Raw genomic sequence first — 20,565 nt, forward strand, 5'->3', positions numbered from 1 at the left:
CCAGGACATCATAGACCCTATTGGAGCTCATAGAGTAGGAATGCGGAAAGGAACAGGGGCCAAGGACTCTAATTATGCTAATTCTGATAAAAGGATTACACATGATAGGGCTTAGAGTTCCTGGTCTCCTAAAATAATGTATCCACTTTTACCACTTCAAAAAACAAATTAGGGGCAGTCTATAGAGAAGATGAGGCTTTTTGAAGGAAAAAAAAAGTATATCCCAGAAAAATAGATTCCAGAAATCTTATCAGATTATAAAAACAAACTAGTGTAGAGAATTGGGCTGGAACATCTCAGAGACAGCGATATAAAAATGTAGCAAAATTGATTATTTAAGTTACTACCATTTCGAAGTCAAACTATAATTTAACAGTAATAAATATTACATAATAAGAATAATTTAAAGCACTGACTGCATCCTTGATATTTATCATTAGCTTTCCATCTCAGAAACTATCACAGAAGCAGAAATAGAATCTGCTTTTGTGAATATTCTGAAAGGCAGAGAGAGCAGCTTATAAAATTTTATTCTTCACAAAACAGTAAATAGATTTGGTAAAGAACTGTCCCTAAGAGCCAAACATAAACTTTGACGTTTGTGAGGATTACTCACTTTAGCAATGTGTTAACTTTCTAAGAATAAAAATAGGGAGGTCCAGAGGTGTAATTTTAAGGAATTTTACATAAAATGTAAACATAGTTAGGATCTATTTACATGGTCAGAATTGGGGAAGGTTTTTTATATTTTCTGAGTTGGCCTTAAATGTTTAAGAAATAATGCTTGGGTGTTATATTATACACCCATTTGCAACATTTATTCTATAATTCTCCATCACTGCTAGAATGTTCTTCCCAAATGGCCTCAATTCTGACATCATATGATTTTAAATTAAAATGAATTTTTAAAATATATGCTTAAATATAAATAAAATAAACTGCTAAGTTGTTCTGGTTCCAAGCGCACCACATGGCAGGTGTCATTTATATGTTCTCATCATAATAGGCAAAATGTCCTTCACTTTAAGCATTCTGTGTTCTGTTAATTTGTTTACGTAACATTCTGTTTCAAATGCTTTCGATAACAGAGGATTTGAATTCCCTACAGAAAACTCCTTGGAAAGTGATTGAATTAACCTGTTCAGTGTGTTCAGATTTCCCCCCTGGGCTCTCTTAGAAGCGTTCTTTCTGTAGAGAAGTCACAATTAAATATCCCTTAGACCATCTCGTTAACTAAGTTTTCAGTCAGACAAGGGCATGGACTGCTGCCCTTCGTAGCAGAATGCAACCAACAGAGGTTAGAGGATTTCCACTGGCCAAGGCTGACAAGCAGCAGTGTAGAGAGAGCCTGGGGGCACAAGACCCAAGGCACTAGCATTACTCACAATTAGGGCCTGCTAAGGGCAGGTCCACCTCTGGGTCCACAGTTAGCCAGTCAATGTTCTTCTCATCCAGCAGGCATTAAGGGCACATAGGAGATTCATATTAAATTATATCCTGACATGTTTATTATTATTTCATAAAACAAAACAAAAAAAACCTCCTGAAGTCCTTGCTTCCCAGTAGGTCTGAGTCTCATCACTCCACTTGTTCAGAAAGGTGTTTCTCTGAGGCGCTAAAAGTGCTCCTACTCTACTCTGAGCAGTCTTTCCACTTTTCGTTTGATGAGGACTTACACTTATATACTTGCTGTGGTTTATGTATCTCCACGCTGCTTCTCATAGGAAGTTCATGAACCATTCTTCCACAACATTTTGTTGACCATCATTTTCATTAGGGACTCAGTAAGACATGCTCAGTTTCTCTTCTAAGAACCATCTACTGCAAACCAGCTGGGAACCTGACAGAGGTGATTTAGCCAAAATGAATCCCATGTCACCGAAGTCACAGATCTGAAGTTCAAGGAAAAAATCATCAGCAAGAAGAATCCAGAAGTCTCTGTCGAGCATTCTTCTCTCCATTTGCTTTAGTTTCACTGTGTACATTCAAATCTGTCAAAATGGAAAACAAATATTTATGACAGAAGTCACACAGCAGGAACCATCAGTACTAATTAACTTCTCTTCTGCTATAAATCTATCTTGTGTTCTTTGCCTTATCGGGTTTTGTTTCTTAGCCAAATTTCAGAGCACAGTGAAGTTAGGACAGGGCAACAATTAAATCAATAAACTTTCAGTCCCTTTTAAAAGAGATGGAGAATGAAAGACAAGAGGATCAGAGATACAGGGAGAAAAGCCAGTAAAACAAGACAAAAATAAGCAAGAACGACAGCAAGGAGGAATTCTTGAGCAAGAGGCAGAGTATGAGACAGAGAGAGAGAAACTTCAAATCTGAGAAGGAAGAGAGAACAGTCTAGAGAAAGCACAGACGCTTTCCTTTGCAGATTTGGGGCAGCACCAATTCTTGCTCTCTCTCTCCCCGTACTGCAAGACCCTAACAGGAAAATGGTTTAACAATGGTGGGCAGGGGAAAAGACTGTCAATCATTCATAAAAGGCGGCTGCAAAGGCGCTCTGTGGGCTTCCTCAGCCTCTACCCTGAGAGGTCACCCTACCTTTGAGCTCTGCCATATGGTTCCCTTGCTCCTCTCCCTTCATCTCCACAGGCTCGGGATTTTTGCCATCGACAACATCCATCTTGATCGTGCCAAGGTTAGTCAGGAGGAGTATGGCGTCGATGCCCTGACCACTGCTTTTAATATTCTCCAGTACCTTCAGACACTTGTATGACTTGAGCTCACTTATATTCTCCTCCAAGAAAAGATTGTAGAGGCTCAAGTCGTTGTACCCTTCAGACTTGAAATGCAGGACACCAAAAGTGGGCAGGATCTCATACACTTTGAGAATATCTGTCTTCTGTCGGAACGGAATGAACAGCGTGTAGACAACGATGGGAGCCAGCAGAACATAAACGATGAGGTTGATGCAACTGAGCACCTGGAAGATGCCGACTGCAACCAGTTTGCAATGAAACTGATCAGGCACAGCGCTATCATTTCTCAGGATCCCGGATTTGACGCTGCAGACAAACTCATCCGAGAGGGAGGAGAGGCTAAAGTAATAGCCCAGGTAGACGCATGCTAATAGTATAATACTGAGTGTTAGCACTCGGCAGCTGATGTACTTGACAATTAAATTATTAGAGTTTTTCTTTGTCTTCAAGTACTGCTCCACAATTGGGTACTTGAAGTGGCTTTCAGGTATCTCACAAAAACTAAAAAAGAAAAAGGAACAAATAAAAATAATTTAAACCCTTACCAAGGCCATCAAATATCAAAGATGTACACACATTCAACTGTGTCACACTAAAAACCTCAATGCCTTCTGTTCTGTACTTCTCTACCTATAACTTCATTAGAGCACCAGGGAATAAAATCAGGTTTAAAAAAAAAGGAAGAAGGAAAAGCAATAATAAACCACTTTTCCCCCTTAATATTTTAAAGAAGGTCTAGTTAGTTAAATGAGTTCTATTTGTAAATTCTTAGAATACCTCACACCTAGTAAACATTAAACATTTGTTAAATTGATATTTCTTATTCCGCTTTTTTTTTTAAACTACAATTTTCCACTCAAGTGTGCAGATAAAGAAAAGAAGAATTTTCTAGCCCAACTAGAACATGTATGCCTCCTATGTGCGAGGGACGGGAGACAGATAGTTCAGTGGGTGTGGGCTCAGGCTGCGGGGCCCGACAGACCTGGTTCAGGTCCCGGCTCGCCCATTTATAACTATAGGACAGTGTTTTTATCTGGAAAAAAAAAATAAATGCATTTAGTTGATAATGATGCTCTGATGGTTAAATGAGATAATGTACTTGGAGAACTCAACATGGTGTCTGGGATATATTAAGTATTTTAAAAGGGAGAGCTATTAATATTATTATTACTGTTGTTGATGATAAGAACCAGAGGGAGAATGTGAAACAGGCAATGCACTGCCTACTTGTTCCCCACTTCTCTCACACCAGTCTCTAAGCTAAGTGGCCGCATAATCCTCTGTGCTTCTCCATTAAGGAGTAGGTCAAAGCAAGCAAGCCACACCTAGTTCTGTAACCTGCCACCCCTACTAGAACTGCATTTGAGAAGATTCGACAGTGATGTTTCACTCAACAAGAGGACTCGTGATGTGAGCACAGGTGCAAGGGAGAGATGGGGAGAGCGGGCCTTCCTGGCTCCCACAGTGTCACTATGTGGATGATGGCCCCCCATCTATTGGCTATGGGAGCCCTAAGTTCAAATGGGCAGGAGAAGTGCAGATAACTTGTACCCCAAAACCTGACAAGACAGCTGCTGGGGGCTAAGTTACCTTTGCCCTACTTTCTCATTAACACCCAGAACTGGGCAGGCACCATCTCTCTCGTCAAGGTCTTGCACGCTCTTTGCGGCTTTAATAGCACGGTTGTAAACTTTGTCAAGTTCTTCCATGATAAACTTCAAATCTGAGCAAAGATGAGGAGCAGCTGTGAAACGCCAGAACAGGGAGGGCAGGTACAGGAGGATCGCCACCAGTAACAGGATGTAGGGGAAAAACTGAAAAACAAGAGAGCAATTCATGGGATCAACAGATTCCCCATTGAAGCAACCTAACCGTGCTAAGTGCTGCTCTTGGTTTTCTCATTTTGAGACAAATGTGCATGCCCATGTTGCTTATGGAAGTCAGGCCCATTACCTAATAACTGCTTCTTAGGCTAAATTCACCTGTCCAGGTAATGCATGATACCAGTAACTACCCTTTTCCTCCTCTTTCAATAGACTTTAATTTGAAATAAATGGCAACTACATGGTGATACATGGTGTTTCCTCTCTAATCACAGAAGGAAATGAAAAAATAAAATTACTTCCGTGTCCTTTAGAGTAATCCCTCAACAAAATCCCAATTAAGGAACAGGTAAATGTCACAGTGGCCTCTGCTGGGGCTCTTTTTTTTTTTTTTTTAATTTTTTGTTTATTGCAGTAACATTGGTTTATAACATTGTAAAAATTTCAGGTGTACATCATTGTACTTCTATTTCTGCATGGACTACATCATGTTCACCACCAAAATACCAATTACAACCCATCACCACACACATGTACCGAATTATCCCTTTCACCCTCCTCCCTCCCCCCTTCCCCTCTGGTAACTACCAATCCAATCTCTGTCCCTATGTGTTTGTTTATTGTTGTTATTATCTACTACTTAATGAAGGAAATCATACGGTATTTGACCTTCTCCCTCTGACTTATTTCACTTTGCATTATACCCTCAATGTCCATCCATGTTGTCACAAATGGCTGGATTTCATCGTTTCTTATGGCTGAGTAGTATTCCATTGTGTATATATACCACAATTTCTTTATCCATTCGTCCCTTGATGGGCACGTAGGTTGCTTCCAAGTCTTGGCTATTGTGAATAATGCTGCAATGAACACAGGGGTGCATGTACCTTTACAAATTGGTGTTTTCAAGTTCTTTGGATAAATACCCAACAGTGGAATAGCTGGATCATATGGTAGTTCTATCCTTGATTTTTTGAGGAATCTCCATACTGTTTTCCATAGTGGCTGCACCAGTTTGCACTCCCACCAGCAGTGTATGAGAGTTCCCTTCTCTCCACATCCTCTCCAACACATGTTGTTTCCTGTCTTGTTAATTATAGCCATTCTGATGGGCGTGAGGTGATATCTCATTGTAGTTTTGATTTGCATTTCCCTGATAGTTAGTGATTTTGAACATCTTTTCATGTGTCTGTTGGCCATCTGTATATCTTCTTTGGAGAAATGTCTGTTCAGGTCTTTTGCCCATTTTTTAATTGGGTTGTTAGTTTTTTTGTTGTTGAGATGCATGAGTTCTTTATATATTCTGGAGATTAATAGGCTCTTTTTATTAATTGCTGGGGTTTTAGGAGGTCACTAAGGCTTAGAGCTCTGTCTTTTTTTTCCCTCTCTGGAATCTGGAAAAATGACACTGAAATGCATAACTCTGCTCAAAACAAATTAAAAAAATTGCAGCTTCAGGACGTCAGCGTCATGGCAGAGTGAGCTTTCCCGTGAACTCTTCCCCCGATAAGATACAACAAAAGGAACAGTCACAGACCAACAACAGAATTCCAGACAGTGAAAAGCGAGATCGGAAAGATCCACACTGCCGCACATGTGAGAGTGGAACGTGCTCGGCCCTGGAGGAAGTGGGGAGAGGTAAGGAGAACTCCTCTCCCTCCCCATCAGATCAGCGATCCCGGTCTGTGGGCTCCCAGAGCAGAGAGAGGGGCGGCCCTCGGCGGGGAAACCATAGCTCTTGGGGCTCTCTCAGCCAGTGGGAAACTCCCACACAGAGGACTCAGAAGAGCCACAGGGCTACCATCAACATCTGAGCACCCCAGAGAGCAGATAACGAGGGGCAAACGAGAAGCCCCCCACGTCAGGGACCCAGAGGGCAAAAGGGAGAGCCCCCCTCCCCGCTGCAAACCGGACCCTGCAGCTCAACCAACCAGACCAGACCAAGTGATCCGCGGCAGACCAGACCAAGCGACCCGACCCGTGGATCGCAGCGGGAAAAAAAAAAAAAAACTGTGGATCACAGCAGAAAAACCGCAGCAGAGCGCAGGGAGCTTAGACTACACAGCCCTTTGCCACCACACAGTGGCAGCGGGTGGAAATTGCAACCAGAGAATTCCAGGATGAGGAAAAACAAAACCAACACAGGAACCACAATGCAAAGATATATGAAATCACCAGACCAGAAACAAAATGACAAGCACCCAGAAATCAACCCCGAAGACAGAAATCCATAATCTAAATGACAGAGATTTCAAAATAGCTATCATAAGAACACTCAACGAAATACGAGACAACACAAACAATTCAATGAGATTAGGAGTTTCTTCACAAAAGAGATTGAAATCATAAAGAAAAACCAATCAGTGCTGATGGAGATGAAGAACACAATGGAAGAGATAAAGGAGAATCTGGAAACTTTAAAGAACAGAGCTGACAATATGGAGGAAAGAATTAGCACTTTAGAGGATAGGAATACAGATATGCTCCAGATGGAAGAGGAGAGAGAACTAAGACTAAAAAGAAATGAAGAAAGTCTCCGAGAAATATCTGACTCTATTAGGAAATGTAACATAAGAATTATAGGTATTCCTGAGGGAGAAGAGAGGGAAAGAGGAACAGAGAGCCTATTCAAGGAAATAATAGCTGAGAATTTCCCAAATCTGGGGAAGGAGCAGGAAATACCAGTAAACAAAGCCAACAGGTCACCTAAATATATTAACAGACAAAGGCCCTCTCCACGACACTTAGTGGTAAGGCTAGCCAGAGTCAATGACAAAGAAACAATATTAAGGGCAGCTAGACAAAAACAAAAAATAACGTACAAAGGAACTCCCATCAGGCTCTCAGCGGATTTGTCAACAGAAACTTTACAGGCTAGGAGAGACTGGAATGATATATTCAAAATACTGAAAGACAAAAACTTTCGGCCAAGAATACTCTATCCAGCAAAAATATCCTTCAAATATGATGGAGAAATAGTAACTCTCCCAGATAAACAAAAGCTAAGGGAGTTCATGGCCACAAGACCCCCACTACAAGAAATACTCAAGAAGGCCCTCAGGCCTGAAAAAAAGAAGAGAAACGGAATACAAAGCTTGGAGCAAGGAGAAAAATAGGTAGATAAACTCAGAAAAATAGTAGATCTTTACTGGAATAGGTTAGCAACCACTTAAATACTGAAATCAAAGATCAAAGGATGGAACTCGCCAAAAATAAATTGAACCTCATCACTGTAAACACACAGCCACAACACAAGATAGAATAAGGTATAACAAGAACAACTTAGATGGGGAAGAGGAAAGTGATTGAATTGACTTAGTATAAGGAAATAGGAGGCCATCAGATAATGGACTATCTCATACACAAGATTTTTTACCCAAACCTCAAGGTAACCACTAAACAAATAATCAAAACAAAACCACATATGATAAACAAACAGAAAACTAGAAGAGTCATAAGACAGAACAACCAAACTGAATTGGCAGTCTGAAACAAATGGGAGAAGAAACAAAGGAAACGCAAAAGAACCGGAAAATAAGTGACAAAACAGCAACATTAAGCCCTCATATATCGATAATTACCCTAAATGTAAATGGATTGAACTCTCCAATCAAAAGATACAGAGTGGCAGAATGGATTAAAAAGCAAGACCCAACAATATGCTGCCTTCAGGAAACACATCTTAGCACTAAAGACAAGCACAGGCTCAGAGTGAAAGGATGGAAGACAATACTCCAAGCTAACGGCAAACAAAAGAAAACAGGTGTTGCCATACTCATATCAGACAAAGTAGACTTCAAGATAAAACAGGTTAATAGAGACAAAGAAGGGAAATATATAATGAGAAAAGGGACACTCCACCAAGAAGACATATCACTTATAAATATATATGCACCCAACATAGGAGCACCAATGTACATAAAGCAACTATTAACAAACCTAAAGGAGACATTAACAACAACACAATAATAGTAGGGGATCTTAACACCCCACTTACATCAATGGATAGATCATCCAGACAAAAAGTCAATAAAGAAATAGTAGACTTAAATGAAAAACTGGACGAGATGGACCTAGTAGACATATACAGAGCACTCCATCCAAAAACAGCTGACTACACATTCTTCTCAAGCGCGCATGGAACATTCTCTAGGATAGACCATATGTTGGGAAACAAAGCAAGCCTCAATAAATTTAAGAAGATTGAAATCATAACAAGCATCTTTTCAGACCATAAGGCTATGAAACTGGAAATGAACCATGAAAAAAAAACTGGGAAAGTGACAAAAATGTGGAGATTAAACAACATGCTACTGAACAACCAATGGATCATTGATGAAATTAAAGGAGAAATCAAAAACTATCTGGAAACAAACGAAAATGATAATATGCCATATCAAACCATATGGGATGCAGTAAAAGCGGTCCTGAGAGGGAAACTCATAGCGATACAAGCCCACCTTAACAAACAAGAAAAAGCCCAAATAGGCAACCTTAAATTACACCTAACAGAACTAGAAAAAGAAGAACAAACAAAGCCCAAAGCCAGCAGAAGGAGAGAAATAATAAAAATCAGAGCAGAAATAAATGAAATTGAGACCAAAAAAAACAGTAGAAAGGATTAATGAAACAAAGAGTTGGTTCTTTGAGAAGATAAACAAAATCGACAAACCCTTAGCCAGGCTTACTACGAAAAAAAGAGAAAAGGCTCAAGTAAATAAAATTAGAAATGCAAGAGGAGAAATTACAATGGATACCACGGAAATACAGAGGATTATAAGAGAATACTATGAGAAATTATATGCCAACAAATTGGACAATCTAGAAGAAATGGATAAATTCTTAGACTCATACAACCTCCCAAAACTGAACCAAGAAGAAATGGAGAATCTGAATAGACCAATCACAAGTAAAGAGATTGAAACAGTAATCAAAAACCTCCCAAAAAATAAAAGTCCAGGACCAGATGGCTTCTCCAGTGAATTTTACCAAACATTCAAAGAAGATTTAATACCCATCCTTCTCAAACTATTCCAAAAAACAGAGGAAGATGGAACTCTTCCTAAATCATTCTACGAGGCCAACATCACCCTGATACCAAAGCCAGACAAAGACAATACAAAGAAAGAAAATTACAGGCCAATATCGCTGATGAACATTGATGCAAAAATCCTCAACAAAATATTGGCAAACCGAATACAACAATACATTAAAAAGATCATACACCATGAACAAGTGGGATTTATACCAGGGATGCAGGGATGGTTCAACATCCGCAAATCAATCAACGTGATACATCACATCAACAAAACAAAGAATAAAAACCACATGATCATCTCAATAGACACAGAGAAGGCATTTGACAAGATACAACATCCATTTATGATAAAAACTCTCAACAAAATGAGAATAGAAGGGAAGTACCTCAACATAATAAAGGCTATTTATGACAAACCCACAGCCAACATCATACTCAACGGGGAAAGACTGAAAGCCATTCCTCTGAGAACAGGAACGAGGCAGGGCTGCCCACTCTCACCACTCCTGTTCAACATAGTACTGGAGGTTTTGGCCAGAGCAATTAGGCAAGAAAAAGGAATAAAAGGAATCCAAATAGGTAACGAAGAAGTGAAACTCTCACTATTTGCAGATGACATGATTGTATATATAGAAAACCCTAAAGAATCTGCTGGAAAACTATTAGAAACAATCAACAACTACAGCAAAGTTGCAGGGTACAAAATCAATCTACAAAAATCAGTTGCATTTCTGTATGCTAATAATGAACTAACAGAAAGAGAGCTCAAAAAGATAATACCATGTACAATTGCATCAAAAAGAATAAAATACCTAGGAATAAATCTTACCAAGGAGGTGAAGGATCTATACAATGAGAACTACAAGACATTATTGAAAGAAATCGATGATGACATAAAGAAATGGAAAGATATCCCATGCACGTGGATTGGAAGAATAAACATAGTTAAAATGTCTATATTACCTAAAGCAATCTACAGATTCAATGCAATCCCAATCAGAATCCCAATGACATTCTTCACAGAAATAGAAAAAAGAATACTAAAATTTATATGGGGCAACAAAAGACCCCGAATAGCTAAAGAAATCCTAAGACAAAAGAACAAAGCTGGAGGCATCACAATCCCTGACTTCAAAACATACTACAAAGCAATAGTAATCAAAACAGCATGGTACTGGTACAAAAACAGACACACAGATCAATGGAACAGAATTGAAAGCCCAAAAATAAAACCACACGTATACGGACAGCTAATTTTCGACAAAGGTGCTAAGAACATACAATGGAGAAAGGAAAGTCTCTTCAATAAACGGTGTTGGGAAAACTGGACAGCCACATGCAAAAGAATGAAAGTGGACCATCTGCTATCGCCATTCACAAAAATTAACTCAAAATGGATCAAAGACCTGAAGGTGAGACCTGAAACTATAAAACTCATAGAAGAAAATATAGGCAACACAGTATTTGACATTGGTTATAAAGGAATCTTTTCAGATGACATGCCTACCCAGACTAGGGAAACTAAAGAAAAAATAAACAAGTGGGACTTTATCAGATTAAAGAGCTTCTATAAGACAAACGAAACCAGAATCAAGATGAACAGACAACCAACCAGCTGGGAGAGAATATTTGCAAAACATACATCTGACAAGGGGTTGATCTCCATAATACATAAAGAACTCACACAACTGAACAACAAAAAAACAAACAACCCGATCAAAAAATGGGCAGAGGACATGAACAGACATTTTTCCAAAGAAGATATACAGATGGCCAATAGGCACATGAAAAGATGTTCAACATCACTAATCATCAGGGAAATGTAAATCAAAACAACACTAAGATACCACCTCACGCCCGTTAGAATGGCTATAATCACCAAGACAAAAAACAACAAGTGTTGGAGAGGATGTAGAGAAACAAGAACACTCATACACAGCTGGTGGGAATGCAAACTGGTGCAGCCTCTATGGAAAAGGGTATGGAGATTCCTCAAAGAATTAAAAACAGAAATACCCTATGATCCAGCTATCCCACTACTGGGAATCTATCCAACGAACCTGAAATCAACAATCCAAAGAGGCTTATGCACCCCTATGTTCATTGCAGCATTATTCACCATAGCTAAGAAGTGGAAGCAACCTAAGTGTCCCTCGACTGATGATTGGATTAAGAAAATGTGGTATATATATATACAGCCATAAAAAAAGACAAAATCGTCCCACCCATTTGCAACAACATGGATGGGCCTGGAGCGTGTTATGTTAAGTGAAATAAGCCAGAAAGTGAAAGACAAACACTGTATGATCTCACTCATATGTGGAATATAAACCAACACATGGACAGAGAAAACTACTGTGGTTACCAGGGGCAGTGGGGGTGGGGGGTGGGCACAAGGGGTGAAGGGAGTCATATATATGGTGATGGACAAACAAAAATGCACAACCCAAAATTTCACAATGTTAAAAACCATTAAAACATCAATAAAAAAAAAAATTGCGGCTTCAGTGATTCAGCAATCACCCCATCAAACAACTAAAATATGCAGTTAAAATTCACAGAATTTGGAAGGAACCTTCTATGCTGGGACAGACCTGAGGACTGCCCAAGACGCTCATTTTACAGTTGGATAGTCTCAAGTCCGGAGAAGCCAACCACAACGGAGCAATGGTCATGAGGAGAGCACTGGGATGGGGATGTATACACAAAACAAATGAGAGGGGACTCAGAGGTCAGAGAGAGTGAAGAGCACCCCATAGCCAGATCCACTGGGAGTCTGGAAAGGCTTAGCCTCAAGAGAAGATGTAGGAAGACCATGAACTGCAGTCAGCACAGACCTGAATTTAAGCTCCACTTAGTGGCCTTGGGAGTGAGGTCACTGAGCCTCTGACCCTCAGTTTCCTTATCTAGGAAATGGTCATATCATACAGGTGTTACGAAGATTAGATAATTTATGAAAAATGCTTAGTGGGGTACCTGACATATAACAGGCACTAAAACACACCAGTTAAAACCAATGAAAAGGCTACCTAGTGAGCACGTTACCTTTAGTCCTCACAATGACTCTGCAAGGCCTTTATTGATGGCTCCATTTTGCAAAGGGGAAGACGAAGCCCAGAGCAGCTTCCGGCCACAGAGCATAAAGCTGGTAAGTGATGGAGACAGAAAGTGAAGTCTAACCTCTCTGACCCCAGAGCCATGCCTTTTCCACCATAATACACTGCAAAATTATTTTACTTCTCTGGAAAACTTCTCCCTACCTTTGTATTGCTCTCTCTCCATAGTTCCTCACAGTTGTAACAGGAAAAGGTCTCAATGGCCCTGAGTTGACACAAAACCCCCACCCCAAACATCTCTGGGAGCGGGCAGTAGACCCAACACCACGACTTCACTATAAATTTAGACGTACAGAAAGTTGCAAAGAGAGTACAGGGCGTTCTCGAATAACTCTCATCCAGTTTTCCCTGCTGTTAACACCTTACATTTCCACGGTACATCGCTGGCACATTACTAGTAACTCAATTCCAGACTATTTGGATTTCTCCAGTTTCTCCATCATTGTCTTCTTTCTGTTCGAAGATCCAATCCACTGCATACAGTTGTCATGTCTCTCTAGTCTCCCTGGTTCTGTGACAGTTCCTCAGTCTTTTCTTGTTTTTCATGAAGAATAATATTTTTAAATGCATAAAATACATACAGGTTCACATAGGAAATTATATTGATATACAGTTATCAAAGTATTAAAAAACAAATTTGCATGTGATTCTTTTTTTTTTTTTTTTTGCTTGAGTAAGATTCTCCCCGAGCTAACATCTGTTGCAAATCTTCCTCTATTTTGTATGTGAGCTGCCACTACAGCATGGCCACCGACCAGCAGTGCAGGTCCGCACCCGGGAACCAAACCCAGGCAGCCAAAGCGGAGCACACTGAACTTAACCACTAGGCCACTGGGGCTGGCCCATGAGAATCGTTATTAACACATTTAAAGAGATCTAACAGATGGTCTAATAGCTACAGTAACTTTGAAGGAGTGAAGAGTAAACAGTATTCTAAGTCATCTGTGATCTCTGTGGGTGACAAAGTCACTATATATATATTTTTTATGTTAAATTTTAATTAGAAGTGCATGAAAAATAAAGCTATGTTTTCCCATCTCAGTTCACGGACTCCTTGACACTATCATGGACCCCACGTTAGAAACCCCTGCTCCAGAACAAAGAGACTAATGGCTCTGAAACTTTGCAAAGCCCTCTGACCTGTACGGCTGCTTCACTGTGGGGTTCTGGCATGGGCTGGGGTGTCTCAAAATTATCAACCCAATTTGTGAAGGGCTGCTACACAATGACACACACAACAGGCTGTGATCAGCTGAATTTTGGCTGCCTAATTCATAGCTGGCTGCAGTGAGAAACACTGTTCCTTCGATCCTTGTGCACTCTGGAGGGTGCCCATTAGTATAAAAATGTCACTGCATAATATAGTTTGTGCTGCTTCCATAGCCAAGAGAGCCAGGCATTTTCTTTGGGGACCACAGAGAGAACACTATTTCTAACTTGGGGTTGTGAAATATTTTTATAAGTCACTTTTGTTTCAAAGCTATTTGAATAATAGTATTTTACTTCAAACTGTTCTTCTTAACGAAAAAGTGACTGTTTACAGTCTGTGGCAATTTTTCTAACATGCCCACATGGTGAGTTAATTAGTACTGATGAATAGTTCAGCAGAGCTCATTGTAATTAGAAAAACGAATGTTTGAAGGTATTACACATTGGGTGTTTGCTTTCCCCTAAAATACTTTGTACCTTGATCACCTCTGTAGCAATGTAGTTGAATGCCCTATTTCTTGGTTTTCTCCACAATTAAACCTCTTTTTTCTTTTCCATCAAAAATAAAAAGGTGACTTTTGGTGAATCTGTAACAAGGTGGTATTAAAATCAATTCAACCAAAATAGGAATCCAAAAGAGCATTATAGTCTTTAAAATCCTTTTGTTCAAAGAAGGAACATGGGAAAACTGCAGAGCCTCGTGAGGGCATCTGCTGGACAGGAACGTCTCTGTTCGTAAGCCCTTTCTCCGCCAAACTGTCTGAGATCAAAGCCGTGACTGCACTGTTCTCTATGTCAGCATGTCAGCACTGAGCTCTTCCAATGAGAGGGAAGCTTCTCAAAGCAATGTGGAACCAAGTTGTTGGCACCATTGTCAGTCTATTTGCTTTAAAAATTTGTGTTGTTTCTGGAAAGGATTGTAGTTAAAACAAGAGAACCTCCAGATGGAAGGAACCTTGGAGGGGATCCATACAACCTCCTTCCACGGTCAAATCCCCTCTACCTCATCTAAGGCAAAGAAGCGTCCAATGAGGGCTGACCAACTCCTCCCTCAGAATGTATGTGATCATGTCTTATGGGATTAAATGTAGATGGGTAAGTTCATTCCAAAACATCTCCTGGGCACCTGCCAGGTGCCAGGCAGTGGGCTGGGAGCATGGCCCCCAGAGACAAAGTGTACAGAGGCTGCCCCAGGACCACATTAGCCAGGTGGGAACACGAGCTAATAATTAAACGATCAAAACATAAAAGTGATGGCCACAAAATATGTAGGTGCTAAGTACCAAGGGAATAAAAATGTCCTCGGAGAGGTCAGGGAAGGCTTTGTAAAAGAGGTAACATCACAGCTATGTCTTAAAATACAGGGAGGCAAAAAGATAACATAAAATAAAGCATTATTATGTTAAGGCTCAGCTCAAATTTCACCTTCTCTGTGGCTCTTCAGACATCCTCTTCCTCTGCTGGAATCCCTTCTCCTTGTCTGCCTGGTGAATGCTCACCCAAGCAGGGCACCAAAGTAAACGAGCAAGCCCAGGGTGAGGAAGTAGTAGGAGCTGAGGCTGAAAGGCTGAATGGTGTCCTCCCAAAATTCAAGTCCCCCTGGAACCTCAGAATGTGACACTGTTTAGAAATAGAGTTTTTGCAGATGTAACTAGTTAAGATGAGGTCATACTAACTTAGGGTGGGCCCTAATCCAATGACTGGTGTCCCTCTAAAGAGGCCATATGAAGACACAGAGATACACAAAGGAGAAGCCGTGTGAAGATGGAGGCAGAAACTGAAGTGATGCATCTGCGAGCTCAAGGAACGCCAAGGACTGCCAGCAACCACCAGAAACTACAAGAGAGGCATGAACAGATTCTCCCTCTGAGCCCTCAAGAAGGAGCCAACCCTGATGACACCTTGATTTCTAACTTATGGCCTCCACAACTATGAGAGAATAAATTTCTGTTGTTTCAAGCTACTGAGTTTGTGGTAATTTGTTACAGCAGTCCTAGGAAACTCATACAAAGTATGAAGCCCTCGGCTCTTCACATTATACACAATGGGAAGACACCAGTAGAGGACATGATCAAAATTTATCTTAGGAAGATTACTGCAGCAGTGCAGAAGGGAACACACTGGAGAGGAGAGAGACAAAAACAACACAGGTGGTTACTGCAGCAAAGAGGTGGGAAATGATGAGCACTGAACTAAGGCAGCAGCAATGGGGAGAAGGAAGACAGATTTGAGAGCTACGTAGAGAGGGAAACATACATTAGTGCCCACTTGGAAGTGAGGGAAGGAAAAGGGGAAGATCTGAGGCTAATTCTGGGTTCTAGTTTATGCAAAGGTGTGGATGGTGGTACCATTACTTGAAATAAAGAAACAAGGAGGAACAGATTCAGAGCAGAGGGGAGTGAGGTGGGAGGCAGACCTAAGACGACGAGAAATCTTGAACATGAAATACCTGTAGTCAAGAACATCCTGGTGGAGACATGTAGTAGATAACCGAAAATAAAGGAAGAAAATCTAGCCAGCCTTCCAATTCAGGATAACGTAGCACACAGATGGTTGAAGCCAAGCGTATGGCTGAGATCATCCAAGGAGAATGTGTAGAAGAAGACAAGGGACCAGGGAGGGACACAAGACTCTACCACTTAACAGTCGGGCAGAAAGAGAATTCTGGAAGAGATGGGAAGGAATGGTTGGAAAGCGGGAAGCACGTAAGCCAAGAACAAATTCCACTGGGGAAGCCATATATAAAGATGCATGAAAGATATTTGTTCTTGGCTGCATGTTGTTCGGACAGTAACCCACTTAAAGATAATCCCAAATACGGGAAGTCCAAAGAGTGAAAGGTTACCCAGAAAGGTTAATGCACTCCATGAACAGCTTCTAGAGGACAGAGAAGAAAGATGGTACGCCATTCTATCCTACACTCAAGGGAAGACACCTGAGGTAGCAGGCTTCATGATTCATGACATTCTGGGAAGGAGCTAACATGAGGAGAGACCTGGAGAATAGAAGATGGTAAGCACAGCATTTGTGTGTGGAAGAAGAAAAAGACTCCTGTTAATAGATTAGAACTACGTTACAAGGAAGCAAGGAAAAACTTTTCCAAAGATCTGTAGGAAAATGGAATGAACTGTCACATGAGGCAGGGAGTTCCATTTCAATGGATCCTCTGGAAGGGCTTTAGAACTCAGATCAGGGGTGAGTGAACATTTTCCTGCAAAGGGCCAGACAGTGAATTTGTGAGCCACATGGCCTCTGTTGCAACTATTCAACCCTGTCACAGTGTGAAAGCAGACACAGGTAATGTGTAAATGAATGGGCAAGGTTGTGTTCTGATAAAACTATTTGCAGAAACAGGTGATGGGCTGGATTTGGCTGGAGTATGTATGTCTTAGTTTGTCAACCCCTGCTCTGGATCTTGCTTCTCAAAGAGTGATCCACAGACCAGCAACTTCGGTATCACCCAGCAGCTTGTAAAAAGTGCAGAATTCAGACCCCCATCAGACCTACTGAATCTGAGTCTACATTTCAACAAGACCCCCAGGTGATTTGCATGCACATAGAATTTGGGAAACACTGGTTCAGAGGAGGGGTGCCCACACTGGAACCCAAATTGGGCCAACAGGATGAGAATCTTCTGGGAAGCTGATAAAAACCATATTCCTGGCCTTAACTCCACAGGTTCCAACGTAGTGGTCTGGATGGAACTCAGGATCCTGTATTTTCAAAAGCCCCTCTAGGTAATGCTAAGGTTTGGAAACCTCTGATCTGGGAGCCTCAGAAGACCCCTCCAACTAAGTTTCTGTAATCCACTTAGGAGAATTAAAGAAATGTCTACTCTGCTAATTTTATTTTCTTGTTCTTGTTTTTCAATAAACCTGCTTTTCTGTTTCAGAAAGAAATCTTGCCAAACAGTTGCCTACATTATGAACTTGAACAAAGAGAATGGAACACTCAAAAAAAGGCCAGTTATCAAAGAGTCCAAGAGCACCACCTGCTGGTCCCCTTGAATGCCCACACATTTCCACCAAAGACTCCTCCTTGGACGCACTAGAGGCCACCAGAAATAAATGGAGTGGGAGAGAAAGGGAGGAGGAAGAGGAAAGGAGAAACGAAAGAAGTAGGTGGGGAGAAATTACAGCATTAATCATACCAGTGCCATCAACTCTACACTGATGCACACTTAAACATGACACTGAGTAATGCCTTTGGGGGGAGTCCGAGTCTCCTGGATTTAAGTCCGGCATCAGAACTGACTTGAGAAAGAATGTTCACATAAACCCTGTGCCTCTAATCCCCTCATCTTGAGCACTACTCAGAGTGCTCTGAGAGAGCTAAGTCTGGTTCTGAACACGACGTACCAGCCACTGCATTCCTCTCCTCCCTTCCACATATGAGCACCCACTATGGGCTATGCGTTGTCCCAGGGGTACATTGATGAATGAGACATGGGCACGGTCTCTGCCTGCATGGAACTTACTTACAGTCTTAGAAATAAAGAATCAATTAAGTAGAATTAAAGCAAGCAATTACCATATCCCAGGGTGATTCCAGGAAAAGCACAAGCTGCTCTGGGAATGCAAAACCAAGCAACATAGTTGATGTTCTGCTTGGCTAGCATCCCATTTCTAGGATCTGACTGTCTTTAGGCAGGGCCTGCGGTCTACTGTCCACACAGTAACCCTATGGCCTTATTCCTGGAGGCTTCATGTTGACCCACCTGGCCCTTGAAGCTATCTGACTTGGCAACAACCCTCAGTCTAGAGGCTCAGGGGAAGCTTCTAGGTGGATGACATTTAAGCTGAGACCAGAATAATACCTTAGAAGTTAGCCAAGGGGTGTGGGTGGGGAGGAGGGGGGGAGTTGTCAGGGGAAGGCTCTTCAAAGCAGGGTGCATGTGAAACAGCCAGGAAACATGAAACCTGCAGAAAGTTAGGGTTCCCGGGGCACAAGGGTGGTGGAGATGGGTCCAGAAGTGAGGCGGAGGTAGTTCACAGGGGCCAGAGGGAGGGTGAACCTTGTTAGCCAAAATCGTTTGTTTTTTAAAAGAGATATAGACATTTCGTAGGGACACTGGAGGGTGTTGTTTAGGGAAATGACAGTCAGGCAAAAAAGACCACCAATGATTATACGGAAATGGGTAAAATGAGAGTATGAACGAAGGCAGCAAGAGAGAACGCTGCAGGAATCCAGGTGAGAGAGAAGACGGCCAGCTGCCCTAGAGGGGTAGACGGAGGGATGAAAGATTTAAGAGCTATTTAAGAAAGCAGAACTGATGGGACTCAGTGACTGACAACATGTGGGAGTGAAGCAGAAAAAGTCAAAATAGCTCTCAGATTTCTGGCCACTGTACTGGGGTAGATGGTGGTGTCATCTACTGAGCTAGAGGTCACAGCGGGGACAGGCAGGGAAAGAGAGTTCAGTTTTGAACACGTTGTGCTGGTGGCACGTGCTAGACCTTCAAGTGTTCAAGTCCAGGATACACCTGGGTGTATGGTTCTAGAGCTCAAGAAAAGAGGCTGGGTTGGACATAGAGACCTGGGTGTTAATGGCATCTGGAGGAAGCTGAAACAAGGGAGTAGATGAGATGATCCAGGGAGAGGGGCAGTGAGAGAAAAGGAGGAGCCCTAGGACACAGCCCCTGAGGAGCCCCAACTTCTCAGGGATGGACAAAAGAGAAAGAGTCTGCCAGGGAGACTCTGCCCCAAGGGTCAAGAGAGCATCTGCAGAAGGAGGGCGTGGTCCACAGGATTGGATATCAGAGAGAAGCCAAGTGGGATAAGCCCTGGCGAGTGAGAATTTACTTAGCAACAAAGGGGTTGCTGGTAATGTGGCAAGAGCATTTTGGTGGAGACAAATGTGCTCAAATGTTAATGGGAAGAGAGCCCACAGAAAGGGAAGGGTTGGGGACGCAGAGGAGAAAGACGGGGGATGGGGTGTTCCTGCAAACAGGGCTGGAGGGAGACCAGAACACAGGTGGGACACAAAGGGGTCCCAGCCTTCGGTCAGGAGAAGAGGTCCTCTTTGAGGAAGGGGCCACATCATGTGAGGCCCTCTGACACCAAGCATACTAGAATGTGCATGGCAGACCCCCCCAACATTAGCAAAAATCAACTCTGTCACTTACTGTTTTCAGTTCAAGAATTTCCATTTCTCTGTGAAATTCTCCATTTTACCTTAATTCTTTGAACATTTTATTAATGGTTATTTAAATGTGTGCCTGATCAATCTATTATCTGGATCTCCTATGGGTCTGTTTCTAGTTCTGATTTTTCTCTTGGTTTTCTTGTATGCCTGTTATTTTTGATTGAGTACTGAACATTACATGTGAAAAACTGAAGCAAGAACCTGAAGCTCTGGATGAAGTTACCTTCCTCCAGAGGATTTATTTTTGCTTCTGGCTGGCAGGTAGGCTAGAGGTGCTGATAACTCCACATCTCCTTCACTCAATTGGTATTGAAATGATTCAAACCAGAACTCTAGTCCCCATAAGGGCTGGTTTAATTCTGGATCACCCCTTACTCCTCAGCAATGGCCTTTCAAGCCTGGGTGTTGACCAGGTCCTTCCAATTTGGCAGGTCCCAACTTCAATTTTTGTCTCCAGCCCTGTGAATCTGGCAAGCCCTGCTCAGACCCTCAGACATACTTCCATCCAAACAAGCTAGAGTACC

The 20,565-nt window shown here is 41.7% G+C and overlaps 1 protein-coding gene across 1 annotated transcript in view; it reads right to left on the bottom strand.

Annotated features, from left to right (window-relative positions):
* Positions 1-233: 233 nt before the first annotated feature.
* The window catches only part of PANX1 (pannexin 1), a 46,197-nt gene continuing 25,865 nt past the window's right edge, over positions 234-20,565 (bottom strand). Inside the window, exons 3-5 of the mRNA XM_058545397.1 lie at positions 4,302-4,525; positions 2,554-3,212; positions 234-1,991 (exon numbers count right to left, since the gene is read on the bottom strand). Of these exons, the coding sequence (XP_058401380.1) occupies positions 1,915-1,991; positions 2,554-3,212; positions 4,302-4,525 (960 nt within the window). The 3' untranslated portion in view covers positions 234-1,914. The remainder of the gene's footprint in view (positions 1,992-2,553; positions 3,213-4,301; positions 4,526-20,565) is intronic.

The sequence above is a fragment of the Diceros bicornis genome, chromosome 7, assembly GCF_020826845.1.
Source record: "Diceros bicornis minor isolate mBicDic1 chromosome 7, mDicBic1.mat.cur, whole genome shotgun sequence".
Classification (NCBI taxonomy): Eukaryota; Metazoa; Chordata; class Mammalia; order Perissodactyla; family Rhinocerotidae; genus Diceros; species Diceros bicornis.